Source organism: Babylonia areolata, chromosome 14 (genome assembly GCF_041734735.1).
Source record: "Babylonia areolata isolate BAREFJ2019XMU chromosome 14, ASM4173473v1, whole genome shotgun sequence".
Lineage (NCBI taxonomy): Eukaryota > Metazoa > Mollusca > Gastropoda > Neogastropoda > Buccinidae > Babylonia > Babylonia areolata.
This window is the reverse complement of record NC_134889.1, coordinates 32028368-32052500: the sequence shown is the minus strand read 5'-3', so window position 1 is coordinate 32052500 and position 24133 is coordinate 32028368. Positions and strand designations below refer to the sequence as shown.

The 24133-nt window shown below is 43.3% G+C and overlaps 1 protein-coding gene across 3 annotated transcripts in view; it reads right to left on the bottom strand.

Annotated features, from left to right (window-relative positions):
• Nucleotides 1-6403: 6403 nt before the first annotated feature.
• Nucleotides 6404-24133, bottom strand: part of LOC143289585 (uncharacterized) — a 36044-nt gene continuing 18314 nt past the window's right edge. For all 3 annotated transcript variants that reach the window (XM_076598615.1, XM_076598617.1, XM_076598616.1), the window contains exons 8-15: nt 22526-22661; nt 19586-19763; nt 17617-17737; nt 16670-16792; nt 14854-14964; nt 13982-14203; nt 12333-12436; nt 6404-7751 (exon numbers count right to left, since the gene is read on the bottom strand). In XM_076598615.1, coding sequence (XP_076454730.1) covers nt 7647-7751; nt 12333-12436; nt 13982-14203; nt 14854-14964; nt 16670-16792; nt 17617-17737; nt 19586-19763; nt 22526-22661 — 1100 coding nt within the window. In that variant the 3' untranslated portion in view covers nt 6404-7646. The remainder of the gene's footprint in view (nt 7752-12332; nt 12437-13981; nt 14204-14853; nt 14965-16669; nt 16793-17616; nt 17738-19585; nt 19764-22525; nt 22662-24133) is intronic.

Below are 24133 nucleotides of genomic sequence, written 5' to 3'. Positions count from 1 at the left end.
AGGAATCCACTCGCCCCTCCCCCCTCCCCTCCACCCCCTCTACAAACACACGCACGCACGCACGCACACTCACACACACACACACACACACACACACACACACACCGTGACTCGACTGAGGCTTACACATGTTGCGGCACATAATGTCGCCATGCACATAATTCTTGTCGCCGGCAATGTATGCCAGGAGAGACACACCGAAAGATCAACTGCACCGGCGACACCGCATGCGAGCTATAACATATTGCGGCATATAATACACACCACGCATTTTCAAAATTCATATGAGGTTTAGTAATGATGCAAAGAGCATATATTACGTAATTTTGAAAACGCACTCTCTAACTTCACAATACCACATTAAACTACACATAATTCAAATAACTGTCTGAATATCTGTTGGACTATATCATAGACTAACGCCTACACATGTGTACACTCTAGAAGCTTGGTTATTGGGTGTTTGAAGTGATTTATGAATATTTTTAATTTGAAAGTGCCGTGTCAGTAATATAGTAAATTAAACACACTGAATAAAATGGAAATACAATCAGTGTACATTACTAATACATTTGCACTGTTCATTGGAAACTCTATGCCAGCATTACCATTTGTCTGCGGCCTGTTTATCCATCCATCTCTCTCTCTTTTTCTGTCTGTCTGTCTCTCTCTCTCCCTTTCTCTCTCCCCCCCCCCCCTTCTCTGTGTCCTTTTTGCCAGGATGAACTGAAACTGAATACCATTTATTGTTTGTTATAAGTTCATTGATTTGCGGATGAATTTCTTCAAGACTGTTTAAATATGTTTCCGAGGACATTTCTCCGATCAAACAAAAGCAGATAAATTGTCAAGTATCAAAATTTATTTTCCACGTGATAAAAAGGAGAAACAATCTACTCAGACATAATTTACTACCAAGTAAAATGTCACGTCCATGAACAGAATAAAATTGTGTGATGCTGTTCAAGTATCATAATACCCCTTCCCGTGCCACCCCTCATTCCGCTGGTTTTGAATTGTGGTCCATAGCCAAAGTTTATTAAAACATTTTCGTTCGCTCGTTAGTTCTCTCTTTCAGCTCACCGCACTCTTTCTTCACTAAAATCCACATCAGTCCAATGATATATTCAACTCTGTCTCTGTCTCTGTCTTTGTCTGTCTCTGTCTCTCTCTGTGTCTCTGTCTGTCTGTCTCTCTCCCTCCCTCCCTCCCCAATTGATTAACATGATATTTAACTACACATTTCATTTGAAACTCCACACCCCTCTCTCCCACTCTTTCTCTCTCTCTCTCACTATATATCTCTCTGTCTCTGTCTATCTCTCTGTCTCTGTCTCTTTCTCTCTCTCCTTCATATTCTGTTTCTGTCTGTCTGTCTGTCTATCTATCTGTCTCTCTCTGTGTCTGTCTCTGTATGTTTCTCTGTCTCTGTCTCTGTCTGTCTCTCTGTCTCTGTCTGTCTGTCTGTCTCTCTCTCTCTCCTCACATTTTCTCCACCAGATCAACAATCGATTAACGAATATAAGGACCAACAATGTGTATACTGGTTTCGAAGGAACACAAAGCAGAATGTTAAGGTCATAAACTAGTGTCCCAAATTTACTACATTTTCAAACACACACACACACACACACACACACACACACACACACACACACACACACACCAAATAAATACATATATATATTTCTCCATTCCTTCCTTACCTTCTATCTCTTGGTACAAACAAACACACACACACACACACACACACACACACACACACACACACACACACACACACACACACACCAATAGAGGGGTGAGGGAGGCATGGAAATAGATTTATATTTGTTTGTTTATGTGTGTGCGTCTTTTTAAGCCACTGATGATTAGATATGTTCTCCCTCCCTCCTGTCCTACTCTCCCTTTCCCCCCATCTCCCACATAGTCCTACTCTCCCTCCTCCATCTCCCCACCTCTCCTACTCTCCCATCCTACCTCCCCCCCTGTCCTACTCTCCAGTTGCCCCATCTCCTCCTGTCCTACTCTCCCTCAACCCATCTCCCCCATCTTCCCCCCTGTCCTATTCTCCCTTCTGCTCCCGTTACCCTCAGCCCGACTTCCCCTCCATTGCCCATCCCCTTACTCTTTGCAGCAACCCTCCATTAGACACAATCACCTGCTGACGCTTCTAAAAAAAAAAAAAAAAAAAAAGTGGGGGTGGGGGTGTTAAATGAGACCTGCAAAGAAGAGAATTATTGTGTGTGTTCCTCCCCCCCCTGTTCTACTTTCCCTTCTCATCCCTATCTTACTCTCCTATCCCCTGTCCTACCCACATGGTTCTACCCTTCCTCTTCCATCTCTCCTAGTCTCCCTACCCACCCATTCTAACCCCTGTGCATCCCTCAATGTCACCCTCCATATCCTCCCTCTCCTACTTACCCCACATCCCCCACCTTGACCTACTCTCAATCCCCTGACTTGCCTACCATCTGACCTATTCACCCACAGACATATAAAAAAAAAAAAAAAAGATGAAAGACCACACGTTTTCCACCAAAGAACGGAGGAGTAGAGTTACAGAGTGTGACCCCCGCAGAGACCGCCCTAACTCAGAACTAAATTTGACCAACATTTTCACGCTACAATGCCACCCAACCAAACTAAAGTACTCATAATGTCCTGGTGTATCCACTTTTGCAAAATTTTAGCCTATTTCCTTCTTGGATTTCCCCATCTTTACTGCTTTATCAATGATACTAAAGCCCCATATTCATTTCATATAATGTTCTTGCATAATTTTATTTGGCATGATTATCATATTTTGTTGCTTTTTTTGCCCTTTTATCCCTCCCCCCCAAAAAAAATTCTTGTATAAATTACTTTATTTATAACATTATATGAGACGTTCCATGACAAAAAGATAAGGTGTGATGCGTCAGTAAAGTTACTCAATTGCTCTCAGCGTGTGTATTGATCAGCAAACAATGTTTTTGCATCGTGTTAAACTGTATGTGGAGCAGAGAAATCAAAGGGTTGTGTCGTTATGGAAAAAACAAACAAACAAACAAACAACTAATGATTTGTTCGGAAATTACTGCCCTTTGCCTAACAGAGGGAACATCCATCTTCACTCCCCTTACTGCCAATATTCGACAACTGACTAATATCCGCCCCTCTCCACACCACCCTCCTGTCTCTGTCTAATTCTTCATCATGATCAAAGTGTAATGTGCTCAGTCTTAAGGATAAAGTCGTGTCATGCACGGGATTGAATAATAAGTGACTTCAACACACACACACCCATCCCCCCCCCCCACACACACACGTGCGCGCACACGCGTGCACCAAATAAATACATAGATATTTCTCTCCATTCCTCCCTCTCTCTCAGCACACACACACACGCGCGCGCGCGCGCGCGCGCACACACACACGCGCACACACACACGCACACACACACACGCACACACACGCACACACACACGCACACACACACACACGCACACCAAGAGAGGGGTGAGAGAGGCATGGAGATAGATTTATAATTGTTTATGTGTGTGCGTCTTTTTAAGCCACTAATGATTAGATATGTTCAATTCCGTGCATGATAAAGACAATATCATAAAGACTGAGCAGATTATATTTTGATCTTGATGATGAATAAGACAGAGAAAGACAGGAAGGTGGGGTGGTGAGGGACGGATATGACTCAGTCGATTGTTGAATATTGGCACAAAGGGTAGTGGATGTTCCCTCTGTTAATCAAAGGGCAGTAATTTCCAGCTAAACCCATTGGCTTTTTTTACCCAAACAACATAATCATTTGATTTCTCCGCTTCACAGGTGGTTTGACACGATGGTAAAGCTTTGTTTGCTAATGAGTATACACGCTGAGAGCAGCTGAGTAACTTTAGTGATATCACACCTTATCTTTTTGTCATGTAACGTCTTGTGTTTGTAAGATGATTATGTAAGATTTGCTTTTGTAGGTTTGAGTTTTAATCCACGGTGCCCAAAATATATTAATTGCCATTTTCAGTGTTGTCATCATGGTTGGAGAATCTGTTGCATGAGGTGTGTGTGTGCAGGAGAGAGAGGGGGAAGCGGGGTTTGTTGTTTTGCATGTCAATCTTTGTGTGTGCGACCATTTTCAATTCCTCCATATAAGGCAGCCAAGTTCTGTGTTCAGGGGTGATGCATGCCATGTGAGTACATGTTATCCATACCACTGGCCTCTGGCAAGCTGAACTGGTCGTCTTCTTTTGAAGATAGTGATGGGATTCAGTATGTGCGGAAGATGTATTTGTATTTCTCTTTTTTGTCCCAACATATTTCTCTATGTGAAATTCAGGCTGCTCTCCCCAGGGAGAGCACATCGTTACACTGAGAGAACCATCCATTTATTTTATTTTATTTTTTTTATTCATTTTTTGTATCTTTTCCTGCATGCTGTTTTATTTGTTTTTCCTATCAAAGTAGATTTTTCAACTGAATTTTGCCAGGGACAACCCTTTTGTTGCCGTGGGTTGTTTTACGTGTCCTAAGTGCATACTGCACAAGGGACCTCGGTTTTTCGTTCCATCCAAATGACTAGCATCCAGACCACCACTTAAGGTCTTGTGGAGGGGGAGAAAATAGTGACGACTGAGCCCTGATTCGAACCAGCGTGCTCAGATTCTCTCGCTTCCAAGGCAGGCGCGTCACCTCTCGGCCATCACTCCACATGTTCATGTGTTGTCATGTGTTGCTGTAAGTGTAAAGTTTTACAGGTTCCTCCTCCTTCCTCCCACCCATCTTCTTCTTCTTCTTCTGCGTTCGTGGGCTTCAACTCCCACGTTCACTCGTATATACGCAAGTGGGCTTTTTACGTGTATGACCGTTTTTACCCCGCCATGTAGGCAGCCATACTCCGCTTCCGGGGGTGTGCATGCTGGGTATGTTCTTGTTTCCATAACCCACCGAACGCTGACATGGATTACAGGATCTTTAAGGTGCGTATTTGATCTTCTGCTTGCGTATACACACGAAGGGGGTTCAGGCACTGGCAGGTCTGCACATATGTTGACCTGGGAGATCGTAAAAATCTCCACCCTTTATCCACCAGGCGCCGTCACCGTGATTCGAACCCAGGACCCTCAGATCGAAAGTCCAATGCTTTAACTATTCGGCTATGGCGCCCGTCCTCCCACCTGTCAATTTGCTTCATCTGTCCGGAATGAAGGTGGCACAACGGTTAACATGTTTATCTGCCAACACTGTGTCCGTGAGGGTTTGGGTTTGAATCTCACCCTTGCCCTTCTTCCAAAGTTTGACTGGAAAGTAAAATAGAACATCTAGCCATTTGGTGGAGAAGTTAAACTGAGGTCCAGTGTGCAGCATACATTTCGTGCACTGAAAAAGAACCCATGGCAGCATAAGTGTTGTCCTCGGGCAAAATTCTGTAGAAAGATTCCACTACTCCCGTGGGTGCACAACTACACACACACACACATATATATATCTCTAATAATGGATACTTATATAGCACACTATCCAGAAATCTGTTCTAGGTGCTTTACAAAAACACTTTTGTTAACATAAAACATTACATCAATGTTACATACACACACACCAAAATGTGACCACACACACACACAACTTTATATAGCACACTATCCAGAAATCTGCTCTAGGTGCTTTACAAAAACACTTTTGTTAACATAAAACATTACATCAATGTTACACACACACACACACACACTGCATACATACATTTTAACATACAGGTTAATCTAACAGCTACCCTAACACATATGGACACACAGGCAGGCACAAACTTACATAAACACACACACATATATATATGTATGTATGTATGTATGTATATGCACTCACAGCCTGGCAAAGTGCATTGGATTATGCTGCTGATCACCCTGCCTAACATATGTGGTGTAGCATATATATATATATATATATATATATATATATATATATATATATATATATATATATATATATATATATATATATATATATGGATTTGTCCAAACAGTGATGCCTCTTTGAGAAACTGAAACTCATCTGTCTGTCATATCATATGAGGTGGATGCCGACATCAAACCTGAATGTAACTAAGTGTAAGACTGTGTATTTTGTGCAATTCTCAGAAACCATGTCAATTGTCACAGGCTGGTCAAACTTGACATACTAAAGTAACACCAAAAAATATTCCTGCGAAGTTCAAACTTTCCAAAAAAAGAGTTATACAAATACAAGTGAAGTGAAGTGTGGGTTGGTGTGCATGTGTGTGGCACTGTCACAGCATATTCTGCTCAGGGAGAAATGCCAAAATTTCACAGTTTTCAAGTAACAAGAAAAGACAAACCACACACACATACAAACACACACACATGAATGCACACTTTTAAAAAAAGAAAGGTTTGAAATAAATATTTAATAATCATCAGTATGAAAAATCATATAACATGATCAAGCAGGAACCACACTTGCACACAAGGCAGTTACCTGTCTGCCATATATGCATACAAAACAAAACACACATACACACACACATATTTCAGAGAGCACACATATACACGCACACACACACACACACACACACGTCAGAGTGCACACACACATAATTATTTCAAAATGCACACACACACACACACATTTGAGAAGCCACTCAAACACAAACACACATACTTAACCAAACACACACCCACATGCAAACATCTTGGCATTTTCTCTGCTTAAAATGCGCTTGAATCAATTCAAAAAGAAAATATAAGAACAACAACAAAATCATTTTATATAATATCACCGGACAGACTGAATCACCAGGGTACCCATGGCTTTTGGGAATGTTCAATGGCTCTCGGTTCCTATGGAAAGTTTACAATTTCCATTCAATGTGTACACTTTAGCCCCCACTCCTCCATCTCACCAACAGGGGAAAAAAAAAAGACAAAAAAAAAGCTGGTTGCACCCATATAACACCTGTCAATTTTTCTTCTCAAAGTATTGACTCAGTTCACACACAAAAAAATCAACAAGCATCATACCCATTTCATGAACAAAAAAGCGGCACAAGTCGTATTGACTCAGTTCACAAGAAAAACAAACAAACAAGCATCATACCCGTTTCATAAACAAAAGCAGAAGCCCTGCAAGGAAGAACGACAAGAAGAAGAAACTCAAAATTCTGCTGCCATAAATAAATAACAAGTCCGAGGTGCACCCTGAAACAATGCCAGTTTCGTCACTGGCAGCTGCGCCGTCATGATTTAACTTGTCCCCGTTTCTTGTGCTGCAAACTTTTGGCAATCCTGTTCAAGGCTGCTAGAAATTATACTGTTCATCACACATCAATACTGAATATAACAATCTGTTCAGGACCATGCATTAATCATACACACACATACACATTTGCTCACACACACACACACACACACACATTTGCTCACACACACACACACACATTCGCTCACACACACACACACACACATGTACACAGGCACACATATTCAAACCACCTCAATAAAAAACAGAAAACTGGACAGGGGGAAACTGAATATGTTCCACTGAACATAAAGAAATGAAAGGTCCTGTCAAAAAACCAACGAGGCCACCACTCCAACAGTGTGTGGGTCCAGCGTCGTCACGCAGCCACTTGGTCTTCAGGACGATCGCTGCTCCTTAAGCTGTCGAATGCGCTCCAGCAGACTGTCGATCAAGGGAAGGAACTGCTTTTCCTCCTCCTGCACCACCATCTCCCGCACATCCTGAGGGAAACAGACGATCATGACGTCATCATACATTCACAACAATGATACAGCTGATGGGAAAGCTGAACGTTTTCTGAAAAAATCACATCTATTGATATCACTGCTATTTCTTATATGATATCACTGTTATTTCTTATATAATAAGACCACCTCATCACCTCATTGAAGACCAGAAAATATCAGACACTGTTCCACTGTTAAATCTTTCAAATCTTATGTTTGTTCAACCAATGACGGGTGCAATAGCCAAGTGGTTAAAGCGCTGGACTTTCAATCTGCGGGTCCCTGGTTTGAATCTCAGAAACAGCGCCTGATGTGTAAAGGGTGGAGATTTTTCTGATCTCCCTGGTCAACATATGTCATATGTGCAGACCTGCCTGTGCCTGAAGCTCCTTCGTGTGTTTATATGCAAGCAGAAGATCAAATATACACGTTAAAGATCCTGTAATCTATGTCAGCGTTCGGTGGGTTGTGGAAACAAGAACATACCCAGCATGCACATCTCCAAAAACAGAGTATGGCTGCCTACACGGCGGGGTAAAAACGGTCATACACATAAAAGCCCACTCATGAACGTATGAGTGAACATGGGAGTTGCAGCTCACGAACCAAGAAGAAGAAGAAATAGTTCAAACAATATTTTTAACAACAGATCTTTCTGTGTGTCGATGTGTGTGTGGGTGGTGGGGGTGAGGTGGGATAGGCGTGTGTGTGTGTGTCAATGTGTGGTGGGAAGGGGGGAAGTGAGGGGGTGTGGGGGGCGGGGGAGGGAAGGGAAGGGGATGATGTGGGAGAGGTGTGTGGGTTGTGAGTGAAGTTACATTGTTTTTTTAGCGAGCTTATCTCTTTACATTTTTTGTAATATCCCATTGTCTTATTCATACAACACATTGTTAAATGTGCCCAGAGCAGCAGGGCAAACATTATATCAGTGCAAACTATTATCATTATTATCATCATCAGTTATTGTTATTTGTATTTGTATTTCCTTTTATCACAACAGATTTCTCTGTGTGAAATTCGAGCTGCTCTCCCCAGGGAGAGCGCGTCACTACACTACAGCACCACCCTTTTTTTTTTATTTCCCTGCATGCAGTTTTATTTGTTTTTTCTATCGAAGTGGATTTTTCTACAGAATTTTGCCAGGAACAACTCTTTAGTTGACGTGGGTTCTTTTACGTGCGCTCAGTGCATGCTGCACACAGTACCTCGGTTTATCGTCTCATCCGAATGACTAGCGTCCAGACCACCAATCAAGGTCTAGTGGAAGGGGAGAAAATACTGGCGGCTGAGCCGTGATTCGAACCAGTGCGCTCAGATTCTCTCGCTTCCTAGGCGGACATGTTACCTCTATGCCATCACTCCACTCCAATCATTACAATATGGCTACAGTTGTTTGACTGACAACAGAGCTCTAAACAGAAAATGCAAAATAATATCATCACTCTTTCTGTTTTTAAATCATTGTATTGATATACTTTTGTTTTTGTTTTTTGTTGTTTTTTTTTGCTGCCCCATCATCTGCACCGTTTCAGTGGCATTACTCCCATGCTGCTCATTTAGATTCCCCCATACACGGCCACACCCGGATTCGTCCGTCGCAGTTCCAGCGTCGGCAGTCCACATGGAACCATCGATGTTAGGTCGCCAGGAGGCCACACACCAGAGGAGACCCTGCACTGCTGCTGAGTCACTTCGGCGGTGTTCAGTGGTGCCTGTTCTGTTTTAATGTACTTACGACACCACCTACTAAGCCCCCTACTAACGACAATAATGGCTTAGTCGCGGAGCCAGACTGAGTGAGCGTCCCTCCCAGAGTGGAGACCGCCACCACGTCCTTCAAACAATAGCCCCCCATGAATCTGCCGACACTGACGACACTGACAGGACTCACCCCAAGCACGGAAGTGGAGGGGTATCGAAACTGAGGTTACCATGAGAGCAGGGCATGAAAGGACAAAAAGACTTTGAGGCTATTTTGTTTATATTGATGACGATGAAGGATGTATTGATATACTTTGATGAAGGCAGATAAGCAAAAAATAGGGTGGTGGCACCGTCCTGAGGGATATAGTTATCCTGACACACTGACTGAGGATACCAGGATTTTTTAAAAAACAACTTTATTTCGTTGTTGTTCATTTTGTTTATCTGAGGAGGAAGGTGGCAGAATGATGAAGATGTGTATCTGCCAACACAGTGTCCATGAGGGTCTGAGGAGGGTGGCAGAATGCTGAAGATGTGTATCTGCCAACACAGTGTCCATGAGGGTCTGAGGAGGGTGGCAGAATGCTGAAGATGTTTATCTGCCAACACAGTGTCCATGAGGGTCTGAGGAGGGTGGCAGAATGATGAAGATGTTTATCTGTCAATACAGTGTCCATGGGGGTCTGAGGAAGGTGGCAGAATGCTGAAGATGTGTATCGTCCAACAGTGTCCATGGGGGTCTGAGGAGGGTGGCAGAGTGCTGAAGATGTTTATCTGTCAACACAGTGTCTGTGAGGGTCTGAGGAGGGTGGCAGAATGCTGAAGATGTTTATCTGTCAACACAGTGTCCATGAGGGTCTGAGGAGGGTGGCAGAGTGCTGAAGATGTTTATCTGTCAATACAGTGTCCATGAGGGTCTGAGGAGGGTGGCAGAATGATGAAGATGTTTATCTGTCAACACAGTGTCCATGAGGGTCTGAGGAGGGTGGCAGAATGATGAAGATGTTTATCTGCCAACACAGTGTCCATGAGGGTCTGAGGAGGGTGGCAGAATGCTGAAGATGTTTATCTGTGAATACAGTGTCCATAAGAGTCTGGGTTTGATTCCTACTCTCGCCCTTTCTCCAAAGTTTGACTGGAAAATCAAACTGAGCATCTAGGCATTCTGATGAAATGATAAACCAAGTAAACAGAGCTCCCATGTGCAGCACACAACTGGCACACTGAAAAAGAACCCACGGCAACAAGTGTTGTCCTCTGGCAAATTCAGTGGAAGAAATCCACTCTGATAGGTACACTAATATTGCAGCCAAGGCCTGACTCAAACTTTGGGTTTTGCAGCTGTCAGGCATCTGCTTCTCAGAGGTGGTGTAGCGTTTATGGATTTGTCTGGACGCAGTGATGCACTCTTGAGAAGCTGAAACTGATGGAGTATGTTCAACAGTTTTCGGCTGTGCTGAAGTGTCTTACTCTGTATGCTTCATGGATACACACTGATGTGTGTTTTTCCTTTAGTCCCTTGACGAGTATAATCGTCAACGTTGGACGGTCACCTCGACGGGCGCAATAGCCGAACGGTTAAGCGTTGGATTTTCAATCTGAGGGTCCCGGGTTTGAATCTCGGTGACGGCGCCTGGTGGGTAAAGGGTGGAGATTTTTACGATCTCCCAGGTCAACATATGTGCAGACCTGCTAGTGCCTGAACCCCCTTCGTGTGTATACGCAAGCAAAAGATCAAATACGCACGTTAAAGATCCTGTAATCCATGTCAGCGTTCGGTGGGTTATGGAAACAAGTACATACCAAGCACAAACCCCGAAAGCAGAGTATGGCTGCCTACATTGCGGGATAAAAACGGTCATACACGTAAAAGCCCACTCATGTATATACGAGTGAACGTGGGAGTTGCAGCCCACGAACAAAGAAGAAGAAGAAGAAGAAGGACAGTCACCTCACGGTCACAAGGCTGAACTGGTCAAGCTGTCAGCCACCACTCAAATTCTCTGTATCTGAACTCCTTCCTTCCAGGACTGCATTACTCTTTTTCAGTAAAACCAGTTATACATACAACTCAACCCATTCTACTTCTTCGTTCATGGGCTGCTGCAACTCCCACGTTCACTCCCATGTACACAAGCGGTCTTTTACATGTATGACTGTTTTTACCCTGCCATGTAGGCAGCCATACACCATTGTTGGAGGTGTGCATGCTGGGTATGTTCTTGTTTTTATTACCCACCAAACGCTGACATGGATTGCAGAATCTTTAACATACTTATTTGATCTTTTGCCTGCATATACCCACGAAGGGGGTTCAGGCACTTGCAGGTCTGCACACATGTTGACCTGGGAGATAGGAAAAATCTCCACCCTTTACTCACCAGGCGCCGTTACCGAGATTCAAACCCGGGACCCTCAGATTTGAAGTCCAACTCTAACCACTTGGCTATACTCCCCAGGGAGTTTTGCCATACTGACGAGGAAAAAAACCCCAACAAAAGTAGGAAATACACTGAAATCAACTGCCTTTTCCTCCAAACTGACAAGTGTGGACACAGCGGGAAACACTGCAGGAGTTAGCTCCCTTTGTCCACGGTTAATGCATATGTAGGAGCATGGAGACTGTTTTATTGAAACAAAGTCTGACACCAGAGTACTGCTCAGGTGCAGGGATGAACGGGTTAAAAATAAAGCAAACTGCTCTAATTGCACTTCCAATTCGTACCACAGTAACCTCATTTCAAAGTTCGGCAGACAAGGAGTTAATGTGACAGCAGTTGTACTTTACATCAAGATGTACACTACATTTTTTTTTCCCCAATCTGGAACAGATGAAGCAAACTATTTAAATACGATTTCCATGAACAATACCTGTTCCGTTAACTGGCGGGTCTCTGCATCAACTCTGTGATAGCAGATTTTCCCCTTGTCCACCGTGTAGAATGATTTGTCAATGGGCGACTGGACCAGTATTTCTGAAAAATAACAAAACATTGGGACTTCAGACATGAACTTGTGGATAAGGGATATAGAATGAAAACACATAACTGAAATCACATCCTGCAAGATATTCCACTTGATCAGAAGTAACTTTTTTCCCCCCCTGTGAAACGAATTGGTCTTCCTCTGAGAACAAAGAATCCCTGTTGGATAATGATCTTTAAGAAAGAAAGAAAAAAGAGGTATAACTGTTAGAGTAACCTCTCTCATCTGATCTGTTGCATCCACTACTTCACTGTACACCACCATCATCACAAATACTTTCTTCAAGCTTCTTCCTTTTTTCTCACATACACGCACACACACACACACACACACACACACACACACTTGTATGCTCCCACATACAGAAACTCACATACACATGCAGACACACTCCAGCATGCACACACGCACATGCACAATGGCATACATGATAATACATACACACACGCACACACACAGAGGCATGTACAATAATTCATGCACACACATACACAAACAAATAAGGGCATGCATACACACACACACACACACACACAGAAGAGCACACACACACACACACACACACACACACACACACACACACACACAAGCACTCATCTAATACCATTTATAGTGAAAAGACCAAAGAACTAATGAACGACCACAAAAGCATGCAACTTTGCACACATACACTGACACAAAGCCCCATGCACACAACCATCACCAAACACAAACACACCTTCCCCAAACACAGCACCCACACCCTCTCCAACACAACACCCACACCCTCTCCAACACAACACCCACACCCTCTCCAACACAACACCCACACCCTCTCCAACACAGCACCCACACCCTCTCCAACACAACACCCACATCCTCTCCAACAGAACACCCACACCTTCTCCAACACAACACCCACACCCTCTCCAAAACAACACCCACACCCTCTCCAACACAACACCCACACCCTCTCCAACACAACATACACAACACCCTCTCCAACACAACATACACAAACATCGTCTCCAACACAACACCCACATCCTCTCCAACACAACACCCACACCCTCTCCAACACAACACACACCCCCTCTCCAACACAACACCCACATCCTCTCCAACACAACACCCACACCCTCTCCAACACAACATACACAAACATCCCCTCCAACACAACACCCACACACACCCTCTTCCCCCAACACAACACACACACACCCTCTTCCCCCAACACAACACACACACACCCTCTTCCACCAACACAACACCCACACCCTCTCCAACACAATACACACAAACATCCTCTCCTCCAAACATAACACCCACCCACACCCTCTCCCCTCAACAAAACACTCACACATACACATAAATACACAAACACACACAACCCCCACCCCCAAACAAAACACAAACACGTTCACACTCAACACACACAAAAACACCCTCTCCCTCCAACATGACACACTGACACACCCATACCCTCTCCCCTCAAAAAAAAAACACACACACACACACATAAACACACAACCATCCCCACAACCACACACACTCACCAACGACACAGACTTCCCGATACACGCCCAGAGCATCTGCACCGGCCCGGCGCATCACGGTGACATAGCGCAGGTTGATCAGGTTGTGGGGGACCACCGGGTTGCACCGTGCCATCACCTCGTCCACCGCCAGACGCAGGAACTCCCGGTCCACCCGGTCCACCTTGATCCCACGCACGCCCCCCTCTTTGGTCAGGCCGAGGTACACTGTGCCCCCCTTGCCTGCACACAGGATGGACAAATAAAATTGCTCTTCCTTCTTCTTGAAAAAATCAACTGCAAGCAATTTTTTTTTTTTTTTTTTTTCTGGAACGGCCACATATTTTCCATAATTTTTGTACAATGGAGACTATTTTTTGGTTTGTTTTCTGGTACGACCATGGACAAATTGGGACAGCAGACATGTCTACTGAAGAGCTGAAGACAATCGCAGAAGCGTCAGATTTGTTTATGCAAATATGTTTGCTTGGCTCCACACTTGGCTCATACCAGCGATTGACATAAGCTTACAGCTGGACCAAACAACAAAGTGAGAGCTGTATGATCAATGGTTTCTCCACTGCAATGGGAATCAATTTACAGATTAGTCTTTTGTGAAGGACTATGACTCTCAAACCAGGAGGCAAGAATGCACTGGCTCTTAGTGCTGCAGCCTTGGGGTCTAGTTGGCCTTTGGGGACCATCCAAACGCCAACTGTCTTAAAGCCCTATTGGCCAAGAGAGAGGGGGTGGGGGGGGGGGTGTAACATGGGCAAGACACTCTAAAAAAAAAATCAAATTCAAACCCTGACAGTGGGGACAACAGCTGCCTCCTCTGCTGTTCTGATGGCCACAGTTGGACACGGCTGTCATACAAAGATGTGTTCACTTACTGTTGAGCATTCCAGTGATCACCTCTGTCAGTTGGTCAGCAGAGATGCTGTTGATGCTCTGAACGTCCAGAATGTGATGAGTCAGGTCCTCTTGAAACGGCACAGTGGTACCTGATTTAAACACAGACAAATACAGGTCACTGTGGTACCTGATTTAAACAAAGAAAAACATGGCACAGTGGTTTAAACAAACACAGCACAGTGGTACCTGATTCAAACAAACATGGAACAGTGGTACCTGATTCAAACAAACATGGAACAGTGGTACCTGATTCAAACATGGAACAGTGGTACCTGATTCAAACAAACATGGAACAGTGGTACCTGATTCAAACAAACATGGAACAGTGGTACCTGATTCAAACATGGAACAGTGGTACCTGATTCAAACATGGAACAGTGGTACCTGATTCAAATAAACATGGAACAGTGGTACCTGATACAAACATGGAACAGTGGTACCTGATTCAAACAAACATGGAACATTGGTACCTGATTCAAACAAACATGGAACAGTGGTACCTGATTCAAACATGGAACAGTGGTACCTGATTCAAACAAACATGGAACAGTGGTACCTGGTTCAAACAAACATGGAACAGTGGTACCTGATTCAAACATGGAACAGTGGTACCTGATTCAAACAAACATGGAACACTGGTACCTGATTCAAACAAACATGGAACAGTGGTACCTGATTCAAACATGGAACAGTGGTACCTGATTCAAACAAACATGGAACAGTGGTACCTGATTCAAACAAACATGGAACAGTGGTACTGATTCAAACAAACACAGCACAGTGGTACCTGATTCAAACATGGAACAGTGGTACCTGATTCAAACATGGAACAGTGGTACCTGATTCAAACAAACATGGAACAGTGGTACCCAAGTTAAACAAACAATGACACTGGAACCTGATTTAAACAAACCTGATAAAAAATAAATAAAGAAAGGGAGTTAAATTCAAAGCCTCCTGAAGGTCTAAAGGAGATGGGAGGGAAGGGGGTGGTGGTAAAAATCATCGTCCATGTATGTGGGACCTGAACCCACGGACATTCGCTTGTCCAGGATAATGTCCCTGGGGACCCCTGAAAGCGGAGTATGGCTGCCTACATGGCGGAGTAAAAACGGTCATACATGTCAAAGCCCACTCGCGTATATACGAGTGAACGTGGGAGTTGCAGCCCTTGAATGCAGAAGAACAAGAAAACCCCTGGGAAAAGTGAAACAAAGGAAATAGAGAAAAAGAAGAAAAGATGACATGCAAAACAAAGAAAGCTGGGCAAAAATACAATACAATTAAAAACAATACAATTACAAAACAATGAAATAAAATAAATGAAATGAAATGAAATAAATGAAATGACGAGCGCAATAGCCGAGTGGTTCAAGCGTTGGACTTTCAATCTGAGGGTACCAGGTTCGAACCTCGGTGACGGCGCCTGGTGGGTAAAGGGTGGAGATTTTTCCGATCTCCCAGGTCAACATATGTGCAGACCTGCTAGTGCCTGAACCCCCTTCGTGTGTATACGCAAGCAGGAAATCAAATACGCATGTTAAAGATCCTGTAATCCATGGCAGCGGTTCAGTGGGTTGTGGAAACAAGAACATACCCAGCATGCACACCCCTGAAAGCAGAATATGGCTGCCTACATGGCGGGGTAAAAACAGTCACACATGTAAAAGCCCACTCATACACATACGAGTGAATGTGGGAGTTGCAGCCCATGAACGAAGAAGAAGAAGAAATAAATGAAATGAAATAAAATAAAACACAATAAAATGAAATAATGCAATGATCAGAACTTACCAATTTCAAAACAGTTGGCAGGCTTTTGCTTCAGAGATACACCATCAAGCGGAATAAGGTCAGAGGCCTGGTGCGATTCTCCGCACAGCTGAGACGATCCATTTGCTGCGCCCGTCAATTCCACTGTGGAGCCAAGCAAACCACATGCTGAGGTCAGTTCACATTCTTAAAACCCCTTCGTGTGTATACGTACGCAGAAGATCAAACATGCACGTTAAAGATCCTGTGATCCATGTAATGTAGTGGCAGCTGTCAGTCGGCTCTACCCAGCTGTTGTGCAAATGACCCCGAGTTTGTAAAGCGCTTTGAGCTTGGTCTCTGACCGAGGATAGGTGCAATGTAAGTATCCATATCAAATCAAATCAGACAAATTCTTAAAATCCCTTCAGTGCCATAGTAGGTATGATGACATATGTAGTGACATCACTGATGACATAATCAAAAGAAGGGAAATGACTCTGGAAGGCTGAAAGTAACACATCTGATTCAGAGAGATATCTATCCACACCATTTACTCAGTTTTTGGCTGATTGTTCTGAATATGATTTAGGACCTGTAACATCACTTTCTACCGTGTTTTTTTTCCCTGGGACTGAAGGGGTTAAATTAACATGGCATTTATAAATACGGTGCTGGCAAAGGTCGACCTGAGGTTGAAAGCAGCAGTTTTATGCTCGTTTCTGGTGTGTTTGAGAAAGCTGCATGTTTGTTCAGGTTTGGTACTGAAATATATACAGGTAAATTCAATCCTCGGTGAGAAACCCACTGAAATACATGTGCAAGTTCAAACTTTCAATTTTAAGTAACAAAACCTTCTAAACTAAACAATGAACCTCCCCCCCCCCAAAAAAAAACACCCTCACCACCCCCTTCCCACTCCCCCACACACACCATCCACCCCCTCCCCCACCCCCCCCAAAAAAAACCCCCAACAACTCCAAACTCACCTGCCCCAGTTCCGTTCGCAGGCTGACGGTGTTCTGTCATTTCCAGACTCCCTGCCTCCCAACTTTCATTGCGGTCTGTGTCTGCTGTCTGTGTCTCCTCTTGCTCCTCCTCTGTCGCTTCCTGCAAGTAAAGCCAAAATAAAAGTCAAACCTTCTTCTTCTTCTTCGTTCGTGGGCTGCAACTCCCACGTTCACTCGTATGCATACGAGTGGGCTTTTACGTGTATGACCGATTTTACCCCGCCATGTAGGCAACCATACTCCGTTTTCGGGGGTGTGCATGCTGGGTATGTTCGTGTTTCCATAACCCACCGAACGCGGACATGGATTACAGGATCTTTAACGTGCGTATTTGATCTTCTGCTTGCATATACACACGAAGGGGGTTCAGGCACTAGCAGGTCTGCACATATGTTGACCTGGGAGATCGTAAAAATCTCCACCCTTCACCCACCAGGGGCCGTCACCGTGATTCGAACCCGGGACCCTCAGATTGACAGTCCAATGCTTTAACCACTCGGCTATTGCGCCCGTCAAAGTCAAACCATAATGTGAGTTTCAGTTTCTCAAGGAGGCGCCACTGCGTTCGGTTCAGTTCAGTTCAGTTACTCAAGGAGGCATCACTGCATTCGGTTCAGTTCAGTTCAGTTACTCAAGGAGGCATCACTGCATTCGGTTTGGTTCAGTTCAGTTACTCAAGGAGGCATCACTGCATTCGGTTTGGTTCAGTTCAGTTCAGTTACTCAAGGAGGCATCACTGCATTCGGTTTGGTTCAGTTCAGTTCAGTTCAGTTACTCAAGGAGGCATCACTGCATTCGGTTCGGTTCAGTTCAGTTACTCAAGGAGGCATCACTGCATTTGGTTTGGTTCAGTTCAGTTACTCAAGAAGGCATCACTGCATTCAGTTTGGTTCAGTTCAGTTCAGTTCAGTTACTCAAGGAGGCATCACTGCATTCGGTTTGGTTCAGTTCAGTTCAGTTCAGTTACTCAAGGAGGCATCACTGCATTCGGTTTGGTTCAGTTCAGTTCAGTTCAGTTCCTCAAGGAGGCATCACTGCATTCGGTTTGGTTCAGTTCAGTTCAGTTCAGTTCCTCAAGGAGGCATCACTGCATTCGGTTTGGTTCAGTTCAGTTCAGTTCAGTTCCTCAAGGAGGCATCACTGCATTCGGTTTGGTTCAGTTCAGTTCAGTTCAGTTACTCAAGGAGGCATCACTGCATTCGGACAAATCCACGTTCACGACACCACATCTACTAAGCAGATGCCTGACCGGCAGCGTAGCCCAACATTCTAAGTCAGGCCTTGAGGGGGAAAAAAAAAAAGATTTAAAAAGTGCATACATAAATAAATGGATACATCATTAAGTCGAAGGATAAATAAATGAACAAATAAATAAATATATAAATACATAAACAAACGTTCGGGCAAATCCATACACACTACACCACATTTGCAGATATCTGACCAGCAGCATAACCAAAAGCACTCAGGCCTTGAATATATGCACATATATATCTATATATATCTTGACTAGGACTCTGTATTGCAAGGTGGGGCCCAATCCTCTCCTTCCGCCATATCAACTCACTCAGTACGGCCAGTCCTCTCTTCTCCTCTACACAGACCCCTCGGATGTCCAGTGGGTGTCTCAATGACCCAACCTTTAGCTTCCGTCGTCAGAATTGTGGTATTCTTTGTCAACATTCACCTCTTCAGTATAAGAGCCTTCCACTTGCAATATTTTGATGATGGTAATTGGGCTGAAACGCCGTTAACGTCGTCTCTTTTGCCATTCGTATGGAGAGAGTTAACCTACCCAAATAGAAGCCAGGTACCCATTCACACCTGGGTGGAGTTAGGAAAATCCGAGTGAAGCGCTTTCGCCGAGGATACAAAACCAAGTCCAAACGGGGGGCCTAGAACCACTGTCCCCCTACCCCTGAACCCCCAACCCCTCTCCCCCACTCACCAGGTTGTCTTGTGGTATCAAGCGTGTCATCATGTCGCTGATTTCTCTGTCAAAATCATCCTCTTCCTCCTCCTCCTCATTTTGGTGGGACGCAGCGCCCAATGGGCTTGGTCTCTCTGACGTCTTTTTCCCACTTTTTGGACCCACTTCTCCGTCCTCTTCCCACAGGTCTGTGCTCCTGTCATGATTAAAGACAAATGCGACAATGTAGAGTTAATCAATTCTGCAGTCCTGTCACAATTGAAGACAAATGTGACAAAGAGAGATGATTAATTCTGTAATCTGGTCACAATTAATTCTGTGGTCCTGTCATGATTAAAAACAAATGTGACAATGGAAAGGTAATTCTAAAATTCTGCCGTCCTGTCATTGTTAAAAAAAACAAAGTGACAATGGAACGTTAATCAATTCTGTGGTACAGTCATGATTAAAAACAAATGTGACAATGGAAAGTTAATTAATTCTAAAATTCTGCCGTCCTGTCATTGTTAAAAAAACCAAAGTGACAATGGAAAGTTAATCAATTCTGTGGTACAGTCATGATCAAAAACAAATGTGGCAATGGAAAGTTAATTAATTCTAAAATTCTGCCGTCCTGTCATTGTTAAAAAAACCAAAGTGACAATGGAAAGTTAATCAATTCTGTGGTACAGTCATGATCAAAAACAAATGTGGCAATGGAAAGTTAATTAATTCTAAAATTCTGCCGTCCTGTCATTGTTAAAAAACAAAAACAAAGTGACAATGGAACGTTAATCAATTCTGCGGTACAGTCATGATTAAAAACAAATGTGACAATGGAACATTAATCAATTCTGCGGTACAGTCATGATTAAAAACAAAAGTGACAATTGGAAAGTTACTTAATCAAAAAAATTACGCAGTAATGTCATGATTAAAGACAAATGTGACAATGGAGAGATAATCAATTCTGTGGTCCTGTCACGATTAAAATAAATGTGACAATGGAAAGTTAATCATTTTTTTTAATATGCAGTTATGTCATGATTAAAGACAAATGTGACAATGGACAGATAATCAATTCTGTGGTCCTGTCACGATTAAAATAAATATGACAATGGAAAGTTAATCAATTTTTTTTAAAATATGCAGTTATGTCATGCTTAAAGACCAATGTGACAATGGAGAATTAATTAATTATGTGGTCCTGTCACAATGAATTTTGCTGTCCTGTCATGATTAACAACAATGTGACAATGGAACGTTAATCAATTCTGCAGTACAGTCACAATAAAAAACAAATGTGACAATGGAAAGATAATTCTGCAGTCCTGTCACTATTAACATCAGATGTGAAAATGGAGAGGTAATTAATTCTGTGGACCTGTCACGATTAAAGACAAATGTAACAATGGAGAAATAATCAATTCTGCAGTACTGTAACGATTAAAAACAAATGTGGCAATGGAAAGATAATTAGTCCTGCTGTCCCGTCATTATTAAAGACAAATGAGACAATGGAAAGTTAATTCTCTGGTCCTGTCACAATTAAAAGGCAAATGTGACAATGGAAAGTTAATGCTGTGGTCTTGTCACAACTGAAGACAAATATGACATTGGTGAAATAATCAGTCATGTGGTCCTGTCACATTTAAGAAAAAAAATCACAATGGAAGGATAATTTATCTGAATACATTGGCCTCAAAGACAGAGTACACCACATCAGGTACAGCCCTGAAACTGTAGTTGACAGAGATCCACAGACAGCCATTTTATCCAGGTTCTTGGGCACAACACAGACTGTTCACAGACAGAAACGATGACAGAGATCTAAAAACTAAAAGACAACATATATCCAAAGACAGTCACTTTCTCCAGATTCTTAAGCACAACACAGACAACAGACAAAAACTTAGACATCAGAGATCCAGGTTCATCGGCATAACACAGACAGAAATTAAAAGACGACAGAGATTCACAGACACAGTCACTTTATCCAGGTTCCTGGGCACAACACAGACAACAGACAGAAACTAAAAGATGACAGAGATCGACAGACACAGTCACTTTATCCAGGTTCCTGGGCACAACACAGACAACAGACAGAAACTAAAAGATGACAGAGATCGACAGACACAGTCACTTTATCCAGGTTCCTGGGCACAACACAGACAACAGACAGAAACTAAAAGATGACAGAGATCGACAGACACAGTCATTTTATCCAGGTTCTTAGGCATAAGAAAGACAACAAGACAGAAACTAAATGACAACAGAGATCTACAAACACTGTCACTTTATCCAGGTTCTTGGGCACAACACAGACAACAGAAAGTTCTAAACTAAAAGATGACAGAGATCAACAGGCACAGTCATTTTATCCAGGTTCTTAGGCATAAGAAAGACAACAAGACAGAAACTAAATGACGACAAAGATCTACAAACACTGTCACGTTATCCAGGTTCTTGGGCACAACACAGAAATTAAAAGACGACAAGATATCCACGTACACAGTCACTTCATCCAGATTCTTAGCCACAACACAGACAGAACTTCAAAGAGGACAGAGATTCACAGACATAGTAACTTTATCCAGGTTCCTGGGCACAACAAAGACAACAGACAGAAATTAAAACTATCCAGGTTCTTGGGCACAACACAGACAGAAACTCTTCTTTTTCATTCGTGGGCTGCGACTCCCACGTTCACTCATATGTACACAAGTAGGTTTCTACATGTATGACCGTTTTTACCCTGCCATGTAGGCAGCCATGCTCCGTTTTCGGGGGTGGACAGAAACTAAAATACAACATAGATCTACGGACGTAGCCACTTTATTTAGGTTCTTGGGCACAACAAAGAAAACAGACAGAAATTCAAAGGCAACAGAGACCCACAGACACAGTCATTTTATCCAGGTTCTTGGGCAAAACACAGACAACAGACAGAAAATAAAAGCTGACAAAAGATCTACGTACACAGTCACTTTATCCAGGTTCCTGGGCAAGCTTTTGATGAGGCCAGATAAGGCTGTACGCATCACTCCCATGGCCGCCCTGACGATGGGAAAGGAACACTTGTACAGGCGTACAGTGTTCAGTACAACCACGTGACCTGCAACATAAGTGGAGTGATAGCCTAGAGGTAACGCGTCCGACTAGGAAGCGAGAGAATCTGAGCGCGCTGGTTCAAATCACAGCTCAGCCGCTGATATTTTCTCCCCCTCCACTAGACCACTGGACGCTAGTCATTCGGATGAGATGATACACCGAGCTCCCATGTGCAGCATGCACTTAGCGCACGTAAAAGAACCCACGGCAATGAAAGGGTTGTTCCTGGCAGAATTCTGTAGAAAAATCCACTTTGATAGGAAAAACAAATAAAACTGCACGCAGGAAAAAATACAAAAAAAAAAAGGGTGGTGCTGTAGTATAGCGACGCGCTCTCCCTGGTGAGAGCAGCCTGAATTTCACACAGAGAAATCTGTTGTGATAAAAAGAAATGCAAATACAAATAATACACTCAATGTTTTTTAATTCATTCATTTTAAAAAGATATATATATATATATTATACCTTACTTTTAACACACACATATCTATCTATCCATCTATCTATCAATTTATCTATAGGCCTAATCATAACATAGTACAAAGACCACAGACATACACAACGAATGACAGAAAGCAAGCAAACGAAAAGAAAAAACCAACAATGTAGCAGACCAAAATTAAAGTATTTCGGCCTAAACTCCTTTGCTGCTACGTCAAGTATGGACTCTGACTGATGCTCAAGCTACAAGGTGAAAGGTCCCTCTGCCTTTTAACTCACTCGGTACGGCCAGTCCTCTCTTCTCCTCTACACAGACCCCTCGGATGTCCAGTGGGTATCTGAATGACCCAACCTTTAGCTTCCGTCGTCAGAATTGTGGTATTCTTTGTCAACATTCACCTCTTCAGTATAAGAGCCTTCCGCTTGCAATATTTTGATGATGGTAACTGGGGTGAAACGCTGTTAACGTCGTCTCTTTCGCCGTTCATATGGAGAGAGTTAAAGGCCATTGGAGGAGCGAATTCACATCCACTGAGTGTTGGGCTCAGCACAGGAAGGCAGGGCCCAGTCCTCTCCTTCTGTCACTTTTAACTCACTCCAGACGACTAGTTCTCTCCCTTGCTTTTCCCAAAAGACGACCCATTTGTTCGGATTAGGAAAAAAAAAAATCACAAAAAATACAAAACATAAAGTAACTGAATGAAACTCACTGTACTTGACCCACTGACCCCTCTCCTCACGTTGTGTGAACGCCCACCCCCCTCCCTTTTCACTGCTCTCAGAAGCTGAGTCACTTTCATTATCTTCTTGCTGGTTGCTTTCTTCTCTGCAGATATTTTATTCAACGTCTTCATCATCCTTGTCGATGTCGAAACTTTCAGTCTGAAGCATTTCAATCACTTCAGCAGCGGTGAAAGCCACTGTCATGATCTGGTTTGCTCCAAAAATTTCCACTTGTATCGCCTGTGATGCCATTTGATTTTCGATATGTATGCAGATTAGCTTGTCGTGTGGGGTCCTGAACTTGCTGCCTCG